Source organism: Coregonus clupeaformis, unplaced genomic scaffold, assembly GCF_020615455.1.
Source record: "Coregonus clupeaformis isolate EN_2021a unplaced genomic scaffold, ASM2061545v1 scaf2128, whole genome shotgun sequence".
Lineage (NCBI taxonomy): Eukaryota > Metazoa > Chordata > Actinopteri > Salmoniformes > Salmonidae > Coregonus > Coregonus clupeaformis.
In genome coordinates this window covers 71990-91389 of record NW_025535582.1, presented here as the reverse complement: position 1 = coordinate 91389, position 19400 = coordinate 71990, and the positions used below count along the sequence as shown (strand labels likewise).

At 46.4% G+C, this 19400-nt stretch overlaps 2 protein-coding genes across 2 annotated transcripts; both read left to right on the top strand.

The window, feature by feature from the left end:
- Window positions 1–230: 230 nt before the first annotated feature.
- LOC123488284 (beta-Ala-His dipeptidase-like) lies at window positions 231–1221 on the top strand (the record flags this gene model as incomplete). Its single annotated transcript, XM_045219181.1, is given in 3 exon segments — window positions 231–372; window positions 466–613; window positions 776–1221. Coding segments are annotated over 3 exon segments (357 nt in total), but the record flags the coding sequence as incomplete, so codon positions are not given.
- Window positions 1222–1886: 665 nt separating this feature from the next.
- LOC121559779 (G-protein coupled receptor family C group 6 member A-like) lies at window positions 1887–14314 on the top strand. Its single transcript, XM_041872871.2, has 8 exons — window positions 1887–2083; window positions 9661–9826; window positions 9972–10103; window positions 10551–11339; window positions 11480–11692; window positions 12459–12582; window positions 12776–13080; window positions 13308–14314. Exons 1-8 carry the CDS (start codon window positions 1887–1889, stop codon window positions 14172–14174), a joined length of 2793 nt encoding a protein of 930 aa, XP_041728805.2. The 3' UTR covers window positions 14175–14314.
- The last annotated feature ends 5086 nt before the right edge of the window (window positions 14315–19400 follow it).

Sequence of the window (19400 nt, the reverse complement as noted above, 5' to 3'; positions counted from 1 at the left end):
GATTAGTAAGTGACTATAAGTTGCTCTGGATAAGAGCGTCTTCTAAATGACCAAAATGTAAATATATGAGTCTCTGAGTAAGTGTACAGTATAGAAACGGTGGCCCACTCGATCTTGGTCACTCCAAGAGTCAATGTGTATATTTAAAACCCTGAGACGAATGCTAACATAACCACCCTCTCCAAGCCTCCATGTCCAACTCTCCCCTGTTACAATGCCATGTTTCACAGGTGAAGGAGCACCTTCAGCAGGTCTTCTCCACTCTAAACAGCCACAACAGGCTGAGGGTGACTGCAACTGTTGGGGCTAAACCATGGGTGGCTAACCTGAAGGACCCACAATACATTGCCGGACAAAGAGCGGTCAGAGAGGGTCAGTTGTAGAGGCCATTTACATAACCTCTCTCATTTGAAACCATGTCTAACTTTATTGTTTAAGTTAAGATGTGGTTTACCCTTGTGTTAGTGTTTGGAGTGGACCCGGAGCTGATCCGTGAGGGCTCCACCATCCCTATCGCTCAGAACTTCCAGGAGGAGACAGGCAAGAGTGTGATGATGCTGCCCATAGGTGGCCATGACGACGGAGAGCACTCTCAGAATGAGAAGATCAGCAGGTAAGAGGAGATGAGAAAAAGAAGAGATACGATTCCAGACATGTTTTCACCCCTAAATTCGTTTTTTAGTTTGTACACGGCAAATTAATCATGACAAACATCAACACAGATGTAGTTCAGTTCTTGTTCAGTAAAATACTGAATCCTGTTTTTCTCTCTCAGGTACAACTACATAGAAGGGACGAAGCTGTTTGCGGCTTATTTTTATGAGCTCTCACTACTACAGTAGATGCAGGATATATTTCCATCCAAGCTGTGACCATGATAATTATACTGTAGGTGACAGTATTGAGCTAATTGAGTGCCTGGCTGATCCCATGCCGTGACTTAACTCTCCCAGGGTGTCTCAGGGGGAGTGGGATATGCAAAAAAAAACATTTCCATTTCACCACACAATGAATAGGTTACACACTTGTACATGTGTGAAACAGGACAAATATAAGCACCCCTATTTGACCTTTGAAGTTGTATTATTATACAGCCCGTATGAGGGTTATTACTTACCATAAGAACAACATTTTAGCACCCTCTAGAATAACTATTTCTACCATTTGTATTTCATGAATGTATTCTACTGTGTATTAACTAATAAAAGACAAATGGTGGCATGTCTTGTGAAATCAATGTGTTGATGATGAAGGAGTGACTAACAGCAGACAGTCAATCAATCAATTTATCTCTGAAATGTTACGCTTAAACATTGGGACTCAATAAACACTTAAGTGTTATTCAAGTGTTAAAAGACCCACGTGATAAAAAAAACCTTGGGTATTGTGAGAACATTTCAGGAAAAGAGGTGTCAGCACACTTGTGTCTTTCACCTTTAGCTGGAGGCAAGTGTATCACTCAGTGTGGATGTCTCTCAAAGAGAGTGGGCTGGGCTGGGAGGGGGCAGGGTTATGCATGCATTAGCTGAGATTAGGAGGAAGCAACAGGTGTGTGTTTACTGAAGATACTGACATGTCACTCAGTCAGTCTGCTAGAGGAGCTTACAGAGTGAGAGAAGGAGAGAGAGAAAGAGAGACAAGGACAGGGAGACAGTGAGAGGAAGGGAGAGAGGGAGAGAGAGAGAGAGAGAGAGAGAGAGAGAGAGAGACGGAGGCAGTGAGAGGAAGGGAGAGAGAGAGAGACAGAGGCAGTGAGAGGAAGGGGGAGAGAGAGAGGAAGAGAGAGACATACATACACAGTCAGGGAGAGAGAGGGAGAGTGTGAGAGCAACTGCAAAGGAGAGACACCGAAATTGAGAATTGGACAGTACCAACAGAGAGACGTGATGGAACCCATGGGTGATGTTCTCCATCTTTTAGTCATCCTGTCCTTTTTGGAGACAGGCAATGCCAAAGTGAAAGACTTCAAAGCAGCAGGAGCTACAGCACCAGGAGATATCATCATTGGAGGGCTGTTTTCCATCCATGAGGGAGTAGAGGAATCCCTGAACCTCTCAGCACCCCATGCATCACAGTGTGTCAGGTAGGGTAAGTGCCAAGATAAGATTGGGTGTTGTAAAGAGATATTGAAAGAGTCTGTCTGTCTGTCTGTCTGTCTGTCTGTCTCTCTCTCTCTCTCTCTCTCACCTCCTCCAATTATCTCTCTCTCTCTCTCACCCCCTCCATCTCTCTCTCTCTCTCTCTCTCTCTCTCTCTCTCTCTCTCTCTCTCTCTCTCTCTCTCTCTCTCTCTCTCTCTCTCTCTCTCTCTCAATTCCATTTCAATTTAAGGGCTTTATTGGCATGGGAAACATATGTTAACATTGCCAAAGCAAGTGAAGTAGATAGTAAACAAAAGTGAATTAAACAATAAAAATTAACAATAAACATTACACTCAGAAGTTCCAAAAGAATAAAGACATTTCAAATGTCATATTATGTATATATACAGTGTTGTAACAATGTGCAAATAGTTAAAGTACAAATGGGAAAATAAATAAACATAAATATGGGTTGTATTTACAATGGTGTTTGTTCTTCACTGGTTGCCCTTTTCTTATGGCAACAGGTCACAAATCTTGCTGCTGTGATGGCGCACTGTGGTATTTTATCAAAATTGGGTATGTTTTCGAATTCTTTGTGAATCTGTGTAATCTGAGGGATATATGTGTTTCTATATGGTCATACATTTGGCATGAGGTTAGGAAGTGCAGCTCAGTTTCCACCTCATTTTGTGTGCAGTGTACACATAGCCTGTCTTCTCTTGAGAGCCAGGTCTGCCTATGGCAGCCTTTCTCAATAGCAAGGCTATGCTCACTGAGTCTGTACATAGTCAAAGCTTTCCTTAAGTTTAGGTCCGTCACAGGTATTCTGCCACTGTGTACTCTCTGTTTAGGGCCAAATAGCATTCTAGTTTGCTCAGTTGTTTTGTTAATTCTTTCCAATGTGTGAAGTAATTCTCTTTCTGTTTTCTCTTGATTTGGTTGGGTCTAAATGTGTTGTTGTCCTGGGGCTCTGTGGGGTCTGTTTGTGTTTGTGAACAAAGCCCCAGGACCAGCTTGCTTGGGGGACTCTTCTCAAAGTTCATCTCTCTGTAGGTGATGGCTTTGTTATGGAAGGTTTGGGAATCGCTTCCTTTTAAGTGGTTATAGAATTTCATGGCTCTTTTCTGGATTTGGAAAAGTATCGGTATCGGTATCTGTCACGCCCTGGCTCTGGGGACTCTAGTATGTTGAGCCAGGGTGTGAGTTTTCATTTGTGTTTGTTCTAGTTGTTGTATTTCTATGTTGGCCAGGGTGGCTCCCAATCAGAGATGGCTGTAGCTCGTTGTCTCTGATTGGGAGCCATACTTAAGTAACCGTTAGGCATTCATTTGGTGTGGTTTCTTGTTCCGTGTTGGTTTGTGTATGCAACCAGGGACGTCACGTTTTCGTTTTGTTGTTTTGTTCGTGTGATACTTTATAATAATAAAATGTTCGCATTCCACGCTGCGCCTTGGTCCTCCTCTGTTCCCGACGAGCGTGACAGAAGAAACCACCAAGACTGGACCAAGCAGCGTGTCCAGGAGCCATCGCCAGGGAGATCTCTAGCAGATCTCCTTCGCCTCCTCGACTGGGTCAAGCCGGGTGAGGAAGAGAAGGGCCGGACTTGGAAGCAGAAGGGCGAAAGTCTGGCGAGGGACATGGAGACCTGGTCCACGGGTAGGAGAGACGCCCAGAACATTTTTATGGGGGGGGCTAACGCCGTGGACGACGGGCCAGCAGGAGACCGCGACAGAGCGGTCCAGCGGGTTGGCAGAGGAGGCCGCCAGGTTACGGGGGCCACTGGTCGAAGAGGGGATGGAAGGTGTAGAGGCACGGCGAGAGGTACTGGGGTGTGTTACCAGTCCGGTCCGGCCCATTACAGATCCCTGCGTAGGGCCAGTGGTGTGTGTCCCCAGTACGGTCCGGCCTGTTCCTGCTCCCCGCACCAGGCCAATGGTGCGCGTCGCCAGCCCGGCCCGTCCTGTTCCTGCTCCCCGCACCAAGCCAATGGTGCGTCGTCGCCAGCCCGGCCCGTCCTGTTCCTGCTCCCGCACCAGGCCAATGGTGCGCGTCGCCAGCCCGGCCCGTCCTGTTCCTGCTCCCGCACCAAGCCAATGGTGCGCGTTGCCAGCCGGTCTGGCCCGTTCCTGCTCCCGCACCAGGTCAATGGTGCGCGTCGCCAGCCCGGCCCGTCCTGTTCCTGCTTCCCCGCACCAAGCCAATGGTGCGCGTTGCCAACCGGTCCGGCCCGTTCCTGCTCCCCGCACCAAGCCAATGGTGCGCATAGCCAGCCCGGTCCGGCCCGCTCCTGCTCCCCACACCAAGCCAGTGGTGTGCGTCGTCCCGGCACGGCCCGGTGCCTGTTCCCCACACCAAGCCAGTGGTGTGCGTCGTCAGTCCGGCACGTCCCGTGCCTGTTCCACCGGTGCCTGGTCCGGCACCGGTCAGATGCTTCACGCCGGAGCTAGAGCAATCCGCTCCACCAGTGTGCAGTCCAGCTCCGGCCAGCGGGGCCAGACCGGACCAGGGATACTTTGGGGGGTTGGAGAGGGAGCGGGGATCAGGCCCGGAGCCGGATCCGCCGCCTAGGCGGAGTGCCCACCCGGTCCCTCCCCTGTGGTATTTGGTTGGCGCGGTCGGAGTCCGCGCCTTTAGGGGGGGGTACTGTCACGCCCTGGCTCTGGGGACTCTAGTATGTTGAGCCAGGGTGTGAGTTTTCATTTGTGTTTGTTCTAGTTGTTGTATTTCTATGTTGGCCAGGGTGGCTCCCAATCAGAGATGGCTGTAGCTCGTTGTCTCTGATTGGGAGCCATACTTAAGTAACCGTTAGGCATTCATTTGGTGTGGTTTCTTGTTCCGTGTTGGTTTGTGTATGCAACCAGGGACGTCACGTTTTCGTTTTGTTGTTTTGTTCGTGTGATACTTTATAATAATAAAATGTTCGCATTCCACGCTGCGCCTTGGTCCTCCTCTGTTCCCGACGAGCGTGACAGTATCGGCCTAATTCTGCTCTGCATGCATTATTTGGTGTTTTTCGTTCTACATTGAGGATATGTTTTGCAGAATTCTGCATGCAGAGTGTCAGTTTGGTGTTTGTCCCATTTTGTGAATTCTTGGTTGGTGAGTGGACCCAAGACCTCACAACCATAAATGGCAATGGGTTCTATAACTGATTCAAGTATTTGTAGCCAGATCCTAATTGGTATGTCGAATTTTATGTTCCTTTTGATGGAATATAAGGCCCTTCTTGCCTTGTCTCTCAGATCATTCACAGCTTTGTGGAAGTTACCTATGGCGCTGATGTTTAGGCCAAGGTATTTATAGTTTTTTGTGTGCTCTAGTGCAACGGTGTCTAGATGGAATTTGTATTTGTGGTCCTGGCAACTGGACCTTTTTGGAACACCATTATTTTTGTCTTACTGAGATGTACTGTCAGGGCCCAGGTCTGAACGAATCTGTGCAGAAGATATAGGTGCTGCTGTAGGCCCTCCTTGATTGGTGACAGAATCACCTGATCATCAGCAAACAGTAGACATTTGACTTCAGATTCTAGTAGGGTGAGGCCGGGTGCTGCAGACTGTTCTAGTGCCCTCACCAATTTGTTGATATATACGTTGAAGAGGGTGGGGCTTAAACTGCATTCCTGTCTCACCCCACGGCCCTGTGGAAAGAAATGTGTGTGTTTTTTGCCAATTTTAACCGCACACTTGTTGTTTGTGTACATGGATTTTATAATGTCGTATGTTTTTCCCCCAACACCACTTTCCATCAATATGTATAGCAGAACCTCATGCCAAATTGAGTCAAAAGCTTTTTTGAAATCAACAAAGCATAAGAAGACTTTGCCTTTGTTTTGGTTTGTTTGTCTGTCAATTAGGGTGTGCAGGGTGAATACATGGTCTGTCGTACGGTAATTTGGTAAAACGCAAATTTGACATTTGCTCAGTACATTGTTTTCACTGAGGAAATGAACTAGTCTGCTGTTAATGATAATGCAGAGGATTTTCCCAATGTCGCTGTTGACGCATATCCCACGGTAGTTAATGGGGTCAAATTTGTCTCCACTTTTGTGGATTGTGGTGATCAGTCCTTGGTTCCAAATATTGGGGAAGATGCCAGAGCTAAGGATGATGTTAAAGAGTTTAAGTATAGCCAATTGTAATTTATGGTATGTATATTTTATCATTTCATTGAGGATACCATCAACACCACAGGCCTTTTTGGGTTGGAGGGTTTGTATTTTGTCCTGTAGTTCATTCAATGCAATTGGAGAATCCAGTGGGTTTTGGTAGTCTTTAATAGTTGATTCTAAGATTTGCATATGATCATGTATCTTTTATTGCTGTTTGTTCTTTGTTATAGCGCCAAAAAGATTGGAGAAGTTGTTTACCCATACATCTCCATTTCGGACAGATACAGTGGCTTGCGAAAGTATTCACCACCCTTGGCATTTTTCCTATTTTGTTGCCTTACAACCTGGAATTAAAATAGTTTTTTGGGGGGTTTGTATCATGTGAATTACACAACATGCCTACCACTTTGAAGATGCAAAATATGTTTTATTGTGAAAGAAATCAGACAAAAAAACAGAACTTGAGTGTGCATAACTATTTACCCCCCCAAAAGTCAATACTTTTTAGAGCCACCTTTTGCAGTAATTACAGCTGCAAGTCTCTTGGAGTATGTCTCTATAAACTTGGCACATCTAGCCACTGGGATTTTTGCTCATTCTTCAAGGCAAAACTGCTCCAGCTCCTTCAAGTTGGATGGGTTCCACTGGTGTACAGCAATTTTTAAGTAGTACCACAGATTCTCAATTGGATTGAGGTCTGGGCTTTGACTAGGCCATTCCAAGACATTTAAATGTTTCCCCTTAAACCACTCAAGTGTTGCTTTAGCAGTATGCTTAGGGTCATTGTCCTGCTTGAAGGTGAACCTCCGTCCCAGTCTCAAATCTCCGGAAGACAGAAACAGGTTTCCCTCAAGAATTTCTCTGTATTTAGCGCCATCCATCATTCTTTCAACTCTGACCTGTTTCCCAGTCCCTGCTGATGAAAAACATCCCCACAGCATGATGCTGCCACCTCCTTGCTTGACTGTGGGGATGGTGTTCTCGGGGTGATGAGAGTTGTTGGGTTTGCGCCAGACATAGCGTTTTCCTTGATGGACAAAAAGCTCAATTTTAGTCTGATTTGACCAGAGTACCTTCTTCCATATGTTTGGGGAGTCTCCCACATGCCTTTTGGCGAACATTTAAGCAATGGCTTTTTTCTGGCCACTGTTCCGTAAAGCCCAGCTCTGTGGAGTGTACGGTTTAATGTGGTCCTATGGACAGATACTCCAATCTCCGCTGTGGAGCTTTGCAGCTCTTTCAGGGTTATCTTTGATCTCTTTGTTGCCTCTCTGATGAATGCCCTCCTTGCCTGGTCCGTGAGTTTTGGTGGGCGGCCCTCTCTTGGCAGGTTTGTTGTGGTGCCATATTCTTTCCATTTTTTTATAATGGATTTAATGGTGCTCCGTGGGATGTTCAAAGTTACTGATATATTTTTTATAACCCAACCCTGATCTGTACTTCTCCACATCTTTGTCCCTGACCTGTTTGGAGAGCTCCTTGGTCTTCATGGTGCCGCTTGCTTGTTTGGTGGTACCCCTTGCTTAGTGGTGCTGCAGACTCTGGTGCCTTTCAGAACAGGTGTATATATACTGAGATCATGTGACACTTAGATTGCACACAGGTAGACTTTATTTAACTAATTATGTGACTTCTGAAGGTAATTGGTTGCACCAGATCTTATTTAGGGTCTTCATAGCAAAGGAGGTGAATACATATGCACGCACCACTTTTCTGTTATTTTTTTTTGTAGAATTTTTTGAAACAAGTTATTATTATTTTTTCACTTCACCAATTTTGACGATTTTGTGTATGTCCATTACATGAAATCCCAATAAAAATAAATTTAAATTACAGGTTGTAATGCAACAAAATAGGAACAACGCCAAGGGGGATGAATACTTTTGCAAGGCACTGTAGCTCTTCGTGCTGTTGTTTGTTTAGTGTTTTCCAATTTTCCCAGAAGTGGTTAGAGTCTATGGATTCTTCAATTACATTGAGCTGATTTCTGACGTGCTGTTCCTTATTTTTCTGTAGTGTATTTCTGTATTGTTTTAGTGATTCACCATAGTGAAGGCGTAGGCTCAGGTTTTCTGGGTCTCTATGTTTTTGGTTGGATAGGTTTCTCAATTTCTTCCTTAGGTTTTTGCATTCTTCATCAAACCATTTGTCATTATTGTTACTTTTCTTCTGTTTTCTGTTTGAAAGGGAAGCTGAGAGGTCAAATATACTGTTTAGGTTTTCTACTGCCAAGTTTACAGTGGAACGTTTTGTCCAGGAAGTTGTCTAAAAGGGATTTAATTTGTTGTTGCCTAATTGTTTTTTGGTAGGTTTCCACACTATTTTCCTTCCATCTATAGCATTTCTTAATATTATTCCATTCCTTTGGATTTGATGCTCATGATTGAGTATTGCTCTGTTCAAGTAGACTGTTTTTGCTGTGGTCTGATATGGGTGTCAGTTGGCTGACTGTGAATGCTCTGAGAGACTCTGGGTTTAGGTCAGTGATAAAGTAGTCTACAGTACTACTGCCAAGAGATGAGCTATAGGTGTACCTACCATAGGAGTCCCCTCAAAGCCTACCGTTGACTATGTACATACCCAGCGTGCGACAGAGCTGCAGGAGTTGTGACCCGTTTTTGTTGGTTATGTTGTCGTAGTTGTGCCTAGGGGGGCATATGGGGGAGGAAATGCTGTCATGTCTAGGTAGGTGTTTGTCCCCCTGTGTGCTGAGGATGTCAGGTTCTTGTCCAGTTCTGGCATTTAGGTCGCCACAGACTAGTACATGTCCCTGGGCCTGGAAATGATTGATTTCCCCCTCCAGGATGGAGAAGCTGTCTTCATTAAAATATGGGGATTCTAGTGGGGGGATATAGGTAGCACACAGGAGGACATTTTTCTCTGTTGAGATAATTTCCTTTTGAATTTCTAGCCAAATGTAAAATGTTCTTGTTTTGATTAATTTAATAGAGTGACTTAGGTCTGCTCTGTACCAAATTAGCATACACCCTGAGTCCCTTCCCTTTTTCACACCTGGTAGTTTGGTGGATGGGACTACCAGCTCTCTGTAACCTAGAGGGCGACCAGTGGATCCATCTCCTCTATACCATGTTTCTTGTAGGATAACAATGTCTGTATTTCCTATTCCTTTGGTGAAGTCCAGGTTCCTGCTCTTTAGGCCAAAGGCAGATGACCTCAGGCCTGGAATATTCCAGGATGAGACTCTCTCTCTCTCTCTCTCTCTCTCTCTCTCTCTCTCTCTCTCTCTCTCTCTCTCTCTCTCTCTCTCTCTCTCTCTCTCTCTCTCTCTCTCTCTCTCTCTCTCTCTCTCTCTCTCTCTCTCTCTCTCTCTCTCTCTCTCTCTTTCGCTCTCTAATGTATGACTAAGTGTTTGTGAGAGAGAGTTGATTTACTCTGAAAGGTGATGATCAAACCATGCCTTATGTACCTTGAACAAACACACACACTCAAATGCACACAAACACAGGTTCAACACGGATGGGTTCACCCGGGCATTGGCTATGATCCACGCTATAGAGTTGGCCAACAGATCCCCTGTCCTGACTACACTAGGGATCTCTCTGGGATACCGTATCCACGACTCCTGCTCTGATGTCACCACCACTCTGAGGGCCTCAGCTGACTTCACACAGGTAAAAGCTCTTTAGCCAAAATGTTGGTCAAATCAATCCACAGCAAGGATAGATGAGTATGCTACCTTTTTTGGATTTGTATAGTTAATCTTCCATTAGCCAGCACCTCATATAAATGGTGTACATTCTTTACTTCACACAGGAGCCAACCACAGACTGTGGGGGAGGGGCCAACACCTCTAACTCTTCCCCGCCAATCATGGCCATCATAGGGGCCTCTTCCTCTGAGATTTCCATCTCCATTGCCCGGCAACTCAACCTGGAGCTCATTCCTCAGGTAAGCAGTCAAAACCCACCCACAGAGTGACGATTGATGGACAGTAACAAAAGGGTTGATAAAATAATGAATAACCGAGTTGTGTCAAAAAAATGACAGACAGCAATGATGATACAGATAAATGACAAAATCACTTCAACATAGGACCACCGGAAACCGTGTGGCCAGGCAGCATTTTTCTGTCTATCACATCGGAGTGCTGCTGTACGCTCTTTGCGTGTCTTGACTAATCAGATTCACGGAAATTGCAGGTCGCGCGGGCAGGGCACAAAGCTCAAGGTGTTTTTTAAAACCACCGGACCAGATTAGAAAAACTCTGGTCCCATCATAGCCCATATTAAATATTTTTAGAACAGATAAATCACGGCATACCATGTAAGGTCCTGAGTTTTACCTGGTTAGGTTACTTCTGATCCAACATAACCTTATCTCTTTGAATCATCACAGATCAGTTACGCCTCCACCGCCATCATCCTGGGTGACAAGATCCGTTTCCCCGCGTTCCTGAGGACTGTGCCTAGCGACCTGTACCAGACGCGTGCCATGGTCCGGTTGCTTAGCGACAGCAAATGGACCTGGGTGGGCATGGTCACCACAGATGGAGACTACGGCCGCTCAGCCATGGAGAGCTTTGTCTCCCAGGCAACCGCCTCAGGGATCTGTGTGGCCTTCAAGGAGATCCTCCCTGATTCGCTGACCAGCCCTGATATCAACTCAGCCGTCAGAAATGCCAGCAACACCATCCGCAGCAACCCCAAGGTCAAGGTGGTGGTGACATTCGCCAAGCCTACTCACATGACGTACCTGTACCGGGAGCTGAGGGGTCAGAGGCTGGGGTCAGGGCTGGGGGAGAGGGTGTGGGTGGCCAGTGACAGCTGGTCATCGTCAAAGGAGGCCCTGGGAGAGATGGACCTCCCAGATATCGGCCATGTGGTGGGCTTCACCTTCAAAAGAGGGAACCTGGCTCCTTTCCATCACTACCTGATGAATCTGAGTGACAGCAATGATGTCATAAGAAACAACTCCTTCCTAAAGGAGTTCTACTCCCTGCTAAACGGGTCGGGAGACCCCGGGGTTGTGTCCTCCTCCACAGCCGCAGCAGAGATCCTGCTAAACAACAGCCATGCAGGCATAGTCTTCAGTGTGGAGATGGCTGTCAGTGCCATCGCCCATGCAGTGGCTGATATCTGCAGCAAAAAGGACTGCAAGACAGCAGGCACTGTCCAACCCTGGAAGGTAGCTACTGCACAACTCCTCATGTCTACAGCACAACAAACTGAACTTATATACTGTATGTCATCTAATATATCTAATATATTTGGGATATGGCTTTGGTCTACGATATGTGAACGAACTTGCATTTGCATTTGTTTCAGGTGCTTCAAGCCCTGAGGGGAAGTCGGTTTGAGCTGGAGGGGAAAAGCTATATGTTTGACCAGAAAGGGGACATCAACCTGGGCTATGATGTAACCGTGTGGAGGTCTGTGAGAGGGGTCATCAACGTCAGTGACGTTGTAGCTGAGTACCATCCAATCAACAACAGCTTCAGCTACACCAGCAGACACACCACAAATATCACTGACCTGAAGGTAAGGGTTAGGGTTAGGTTGAGGGTTAGGGTTAGGGTGAGGGTTAAGGTTAGGTCTCACTCTCTTTTGTCTGTCTGCTAGGCTGCCACACAAAGGTTCATGTACACATCCACATTAACCGATTATCACACTTGACATAGAGAGACACAAACACAAACAGATCGGAAGGTCAAACAATCTACTTTTTCTTCCGCAAAGTGACTAAAGAAAACTAAACATACCTGTTTGAGAGACTTCTCAGTAAAACTGGAAAACAAATAGAGATGGAAATTCAATAACCCCTGATCAGTTAAACAATGGGCATTGTTTGAATAAGAAAACCAAGTACCTTGGCACACACTGGGTGCACCTGTATCACACATTCATGTTAGATATCGGTGATGCTCTAAAAACAAAAGTAAAAACTGTTGTGTAACAAACACAATACTCAGAAGAATATAATTAGCGGTTGAATAGTTTGTATACGCCTCCCTTACAGAAAAACCACATGATTTCACGTGGAACATCACATGATTTTACATGTGAAATCATGTGAAAATGTGTTTATGGAACACTTCACGTGATTACGTTTTCACATGTGTAGTTTCATGTTATCACGTGTTGCTTTACATGTTGTCACATGGTTTTAAGTCGACAGCTAGGTTTAACTGTGCCCAGGAAACTGGCCATACATGTAAAGGCTTGTTTGAAAACTACAATTAATAGATTTCAGTCAGAGTTCTTCTTGGGTCAGCCATTTAAATTAGTGCATTGTTTCCTGATGCAGGATGTGGTGTCTGTGTGCTCGGCTAGCTGTAAGCCTGGGGAGTTCAAGAAGACTGCTGAGGGTCAGCACACCTGCTGCTATGAATGCATCAACTGCACTGAGAACCACTACTCCAACAACACTGGTTAGTTCTCATGTACTGTCTCTCTATACACACCAGTGTACTCTAACTCTCCTCAGTTCACACAATCTTACAACACTGTCCTTATCCAACACTGTTAGTACTAGGCAACAACACATATATTTCTAAATTCTAAACAGTTGTTCAAGCACTATCCTCCCTTCCAACCCTTTGTGTGCCTCTGTCTCCTCTCCAGACATGGACCAGTGTCTGTCTTGTGACACAAAGAGAGAGTGGTCCTTGGAAGGGAGCTCTTGGTGTACCCATAAGACCCTGGAGTTCTTCTCCTGGCAGGATGGCTTTGCGGTGGTGCTGCTGGCGCTGGCGGCCCTGGGCATCATCCTGGTTCTCCTGGTGGGGGCGCTCTTCCTACACCAACACCAGACCCCCGTGGTGAAGGCTGCCGGTGGGCCTCTCTCCCAGCTCATGCTGCTCTCCCTAGTGGGAAGTTTTGTTAGCGCTGTGTTCTTTGTAGGTCATCCCAGCAGCCTCCAGTGTAAGGTATGTACGGTACACACAGTTTGGGAAACACTTCTGTAATGTACTGTCTGTGACGTTGTCTGATTGTACCAGTGTCAGTTTGTGAATTCATGGTTTATTGTGTGTGTATTGTTCTGAACCTTATGTAACTTTGCGGTAAGGAATTTAGTTTGTAGACGCAAAGAAAATTTAAATACAAAGAGATAATACATTTCTGTCTCATTGTCTCATCTCTTCTCATCTTCAAGACGCGTCAGGTGCTGTTTGGCCTCAGTTTCACCCTGTGTGTTTCCTGCATCCTGGTCAAGTCCCTGAAGATCCTGCTGGCCTTCCAGCTCAACCCTGATCTGAAGGACGTTCTCCGCCGCCTCTACCAACCCTACGCCATCATTTGTCTCTGTGTGGCCCTACAGGTTCTCACCTGCACCCTGTGGCTGGTCCTGCAGAGCCCCTGGGACAAGGCCACTGTCTTCGCCACCACTGTGCTGGCCGAGTGTGACGAGGGCTCCTACATGGCGTTTGGCGTAATGCTCGGCTACATCGCTGTCCTGGCGCTCGTCTGTTTCGCCTGTGCATTTAAAGGCCGCAAGCTGCCACAGAATTACAATGAGGCCAGGTTCATCACCTTCAGCATGCTCCTCTACCTCATGTCCTGGGTGATCTTTGTGCCCGTCTATGTGACCACCTCAGGGAAGTACCTGCCAGCGGTGGAGATGGTGGTCATCCTCATCTCCAACTATGGCATCCTCAGCTGTCATTTCTTCCCCAAGTGCTACATCATCCTCTTCAAGAAGGAGCACAACACCAAGAGTGCCTTCATGAAGAACGTGCAGGACTTCTCCTTTAAGAGCATTACTGACTCTAGCTCTGTCTCTGAGACTTCAGTCTCTCAGACAGAAGGGAAGTGTACCAGTCACACTTACTCCATCAGTTCACCTTTTTTCTGCATGTCTCCTCCACCAATAGAAACCACAGCACCTCAGAATTTCTGGTCCGTTGGCCAAAACATTCAGAGCATTGACATTGCAACCCATTGCACCATAGTAGACCATGGAGTGTTTGTCACAGGTCAGCTGACCCGACCATACCGTCTGAGGAGAAGCATGAGCCTATGAGTGGAGTGGACCACTGTCTGGAACTTTAACTTCTCACGGTACATCACACGGTGTGTCTGTTTCTCTCATTGGTTTGACTGTTCCCATTTTGCTTAGTCTGCTGGTATGTTTTTTGCCCAAGTGGGTTGTTGATTTGTACATTCAAGGCAATTTGGGTAACACTTTATTTGACACTGATATGGCAGGTAGCTTAGTGGTTAAGAGCGTTGTGCCAGTAACCGAAAGGTCGCTGGTTCTAATCCCCAAGCCGACTAGGTGAAAAATCTGTCGATGTGCCCATGAGCAAGGCACTTAACCCTAATTGCTCCTGTAAGTCGCTCTCGATAAGAGCGTCTGCTAAATGACTTAAATGAAATGATATAAATGATATGGACAGTGTCATAAATAAGAATAAACTCTGTCATACGGTGTTATGTTCATATATCAATATTTGTACTGGTTAAGCATTATTTGTAAACTGCATATCGTGTCTATACTGTGTGAAACGTTCTAACTAAACATCATGGGGGATGTTGGTATTTGCTATGGACAAACTGTCATGTTGTGTGTTGGATCCCTGAATAGGCAGTTTGTATGTGTAATGTGTACAGTAACCAGCATTTCTCTCTATTATAGGAACTGATGCAGCAGGATACATATGAGATATTACATTTCATATTGAAAACATGTATACGATGAACACTATAGTTGGAATTTGTGTCACTGTTTTTTAATGCATGCTTGGTTTGTAAGTGGACGTTCTTGAAGTTCTTACATATTTCTATATATTTATTTGTCACATGTGCAGAGTACAACAGGTGTAGTCTTTCCTCCTTATGATAACCAGGTGGCGAATCGCAGCTCTGCATGTCTGGCAGACATATCAGTGTGGATGTCGGATCACCACCTCAAGCTGAACCTCGGCAAGGCGGAGCTGCTCTTCCTCCCGGGGAAGGACTGCGCGCTCCATGATCTCGCCATCACGGTTGAGAACTCCGTTGTGTCCTCCTCCCAGAGTGCAAAGAACCTTGGCGTGACCCTGGACAACACCCTGTCATTCTCCGCTAACATCAAAGCGGTGACCCGATCCTGTAGGTTCATGCTCTACAACATTCACAGAGTACGACCCTACCTTACACAGGAAGCGGCACAGGTCCTAATCCAGGCACTTGTCATCTCCCGTCTGGATTACTGCAACTCGCTGTTGGCTGGGCTCCCTGCCTGTGCCATTAAACCCCTACAACTCATCCAGAACGCTGCAGCCCATCTGGTGTTCGACCTTCCCAAGTTCTCTCACGTCACCCCGCTCCTCCGCACACAGTTGAAGCTCGCATCTGCTACAAGACCATGGTGCTTGCCTACGGAGCTGTGAGGGGAACGGCGGAGCTGTGAGGGGAACGGCACCTCCTTACCTTCAGGCTCTGATCAGTCCCTACACCCAAAGGAGGGCATTGCGTTCTTCCACCTCTGGCCTGCTGGTCCCCCTACCTCTGCGGAAGCACAGTTCCCGCTCAGCCCAGTCAATACTGTTCGCTGCTCTGGCACCCCAATGGTGGAACAAGCTCCCTCATGACGCCAGGACAGCGGAGTCACTGACCACCTTCCGGAGACACTTGAAACCCTACCTCTTTAAGGAATACCTGGGATAGTATAAAAGTAATCCTTCTAAAAAATATTTTCAAAAAAATTGTAAAGTGGTTGTCCCACTGGCTATCATAAGGTGTATGCACCAATTTGTAAGTCGCTCTGGATAAAACCGTCTGCTAAATGACGTAAATGTAATGTAAATGTGTAGACCTTACAGCTACATACAGGGGGTACCGGTTCAGAGTCAATGTGCAGGGGCACATTAGTCGAGGTAATTGAGGTAATATGTACATGTAGATAGAGGTAAAGTGACTATGCATAGATAATAAACAGAGAGTAGCAGCATAAAAGTTGTTCAGGAGTCTTATGGTTTGGGGGTAGAAGCTGTTAAGAAGCCTTTTGGACCTAGACTTGGCGCTCCGGTACCGCTTGCCTTGCGGTAGCAGAGAGAACAATCTATGACTAGGGTGGCTGGAGTCTTTGACAATTTTCAGGGCCTTCCTCTGACATCACCTGGTATAGAGGGCCTGGATGGCAGGAAGCTTGACCACAGTGACTGGGCTGTACGCACTACCCTCTGTAGTGCCTTGCGGTCAGAGGCCGAGCAGTTGACATACCAGGTGGTGATGCAACCAGTCAGGATGCTCTCGATGGTGCAGATGTAGAACTTTCTGAGGATCTGAGGACCCATGCCAAATCTTTTCAGTCTCCTGAGGAGGAATAGGCTTTGTCGTGCCCTCTTCACAACTGTCTTGGTGTGTTTGGACCATGATAGTTTCTTGGTGACGTGGACACCAAGGAACTTGAAGCTCTCAACCTGCTCCACTACAGCCCCGTCGATGAGAATGGGGGTGTGCTCGGTCCTCCTTTTCCTGTAGTCCACAATCATCTCCTTTGTCTTGATCACATTGAGGGAGAGGTTGTTATCCTGGCACCACACGGCCAGGTCTCTGACCTTCTCCTTATAGGCTGTCTCATCGCTGTCGGTGATCAGGTCTACCACTGTTTTGTCATCTGCAAACTTAATGATGGTGTTGGATTCATGCCTGGCCATGCAGTCATGGGTGAAAAGGGAGTACAGGAGGGGACTGAGCACACACCCCTGAGGGGCCCCCATGTTGAGGATCATTGTGGCAGATGTGTTGTTACCTACCCTTACCACCTGGGGGTGGCGCGTCAGGAAGTCCAGGATCCAGTTGCAGAGGGAGGTGTTTAGTCCCAGGGTCCTTAGCTTAGTGATGAGCTTTGAGGGCACTATGGTGTTGAATGCTGAGCTGTAGTCAATGAATAGCATTCTCACGTAGGTGTTTCTTTTGTCCAGGTGGGAAAGGGCAGCGTGGAGTGCAATAGAGATTGCATCATCTGTGGATCTGTTGGGGTGGTATGCAAATTGGAGTGGGTCTAGGGTTTCTGGGATAATGGTGTTGATGTGAGCCATGACCAGCCTTTCAAAGCACTTCATGGCTACAGACGTTAGTGCTACGAGTCGGTAGTGATTTAGGCAGGTTACCTTAGTGTTCTTGGGCACAGGGACTATGGTGGTCTGCATGAAACATGTTGGTATTACAGACTCAGTCAGGGACAGTTTGAAAATGTCAGTTAAGACACTTGCCAGTTGGTCAGCGCATGCTTGGAGTACACGTCCTGGTAATCCGTCTGGCCCTGCGGCCTTGTGAATGTTGACCTGTTTAAAGGTCTTACTCACATCGGCTACGGAGAGCGTGATCACACAGTCGTCCAGAACAGCTGATGCTCTTATGCATGCTTCAGTGTTGCTTGCCTCGATACGAGCATATAAGTAATTTAGCTCGTCTGGTAGGCTCGTGTAACTGGGCAGCTCGCATCTGTGCTTCCCTTTGTAGTCTGTAATAGTATGCAAGCCCTGCCACATCCGACGAGCATCAGAGCCGGTGTAGTACTATTCAATCTTTGCCTGTTTGATGGTTCATCGGATGGCATTGCGGGATTTCTTATAAGTGTCCGGGTTAGAGTTCCGCTCCTTGAAAGTGGCAACTCTACCCTTTATCTCAGTGCGGATGTTGCCTGTAATCCATGGCTTCTGGTTGGGGTATGTACGTACGGTCACTGTGGGGACAACGTCATCAATGCACTTATTGATGATGCCAGTGACTGATGTGGTGTACTCATCAATGCCATCGGAAGAATCCCGGAACATATTCCAGTCTGTGCTAACAAAACAGTCCTGTAGCTTAGCATCTGCGTCATATGACCATTTCTTTATTGACCGAGTCACTGGTGCTTCCTGCTTTAGATTTTGCTTGTAATCAGGAGGATAGAATTATGGTCACATTTGCCAAATGGAGGGCGAGGGAGAGCTTTGTTCGCATCACTGTGTGTGGAGTAAAGGTGGTCTAGTGGTTTCTTTCCTCTGGTTGCACATTTAACATGCTGGTAGAAATGAGGTAAAATGGATTTAAGTTTCCTTGCATTAAAGTCCACGGCTACTAGGAGCGCCGCCTCTGGATGAGTGTTTTCTTGATTGCTTATGGCCTTATACAGCACATTTAATGCAGTCTTAGTGCCAGCATCGGTTTGTGGTGGGAAATAAACAGCTACGAAAAATATAGATGAAAACTCTCTTGGTAAATAGTGTTGTCTACAGTTTATCATGAGAGACTCTACCTCAGGCGAGCAAAACCTTGAGACTTCCTTAATATTAGATTTCGTGCACCAGCTGTTTACAAATATACACAGACCGCCACCCCTTGTCTTACCGGAGGCAGCTGTTCTATCTTGCCGATGCACCGAAAACCCCGCCAGCTGTATGTTATCCATGTCGTCATTCAGCCACGACTCGGTGAAACATAAGATATTACAGTTTTTAATGTCCCGTTGGTAGGATATTCTTGATCGTAGCTCGTCCATTTTGTTGTCCAATGATTATACGTTGGCTAATAGGACTGATGGTAGAGGCAGATTACCCACTCGCCGTCGGATCCCTGACCTACGTCCCCGATATCCCCATCTCTTCTTCATGCGAATGACGGGGATTTGGGCCTTGTCGGGTGTCTGAAGTAAATCCTTCGCATCCGACTCGAGGTGAGTAATCGCTGTCTTGATATCCAGAAGCTCTTTTGGGTCATAAGAGATGGTGGCAGACACATTATGTACAAAATAAGTTACAAATAACGCAAAAAAACACACACAATGGCACAATTGTTTTGGAGCCGGTGCCATTCTTCTTCTATGCTGTTTATTTAGGCTGCAGGCCTAATGCCACAGTGACACAGGAAGAAAGAGAGAGAGTGAGAGTACTGCTGGCATTTTCCTAGTTCCCAAACACATGTGCTTTTAATAACTGTATGTACACTGAGCTCTTCCCTCCATAGTCTGGAGCCCTGTCCTTCAAAGCTCAAATATCCTGGGCTCTACAGTGGTAGAATATATCATGAATGAACTCTGGGCTACTGCTATGTTGCTAAACAGTAGTCTCAGAAACCTGACCCTAGGCAAAAGCAGAGACTAGGGTCTGGTTTCAATGACAAACTCTTTTGGCAACTTCGATAAGGTGAAAAAAATTCAGACAGAGAACTCTTTTAACAGTAACGAGGAAGACATGCCAGAACGCCGCGATTCGAAACCAAAGTTTGCAGGCAAAACCTTTGCAGTGGTTTTAGTGAAAGTAATTGGTCCAAACAT

Bases quoted from the DNA above. Each gene is read 5' to 3' on its own strand.
- LOC121559779 (XM_041872871.2), top strand. From the start codon at position 1,887: ATGGAACCCATGGGTGATGTTCTCCATCTTTTAGTCATCCTGTCCTTT. The intron at 12,583-12,775 runs GTTAGTTCTCAT...TCTCCTCTCCAG, and splicing joins CCACTACTCCAACAACACTG to ACATGGACCAGTGTCTGTCT. The intron at 13,081-13,307 runs GTATGTACGGTA...CTCATCTTCAAG, and splicing joins CCAGCAGCCTCCAGTGTAAG to ACGCGTCAGGTGCTGTTTGG.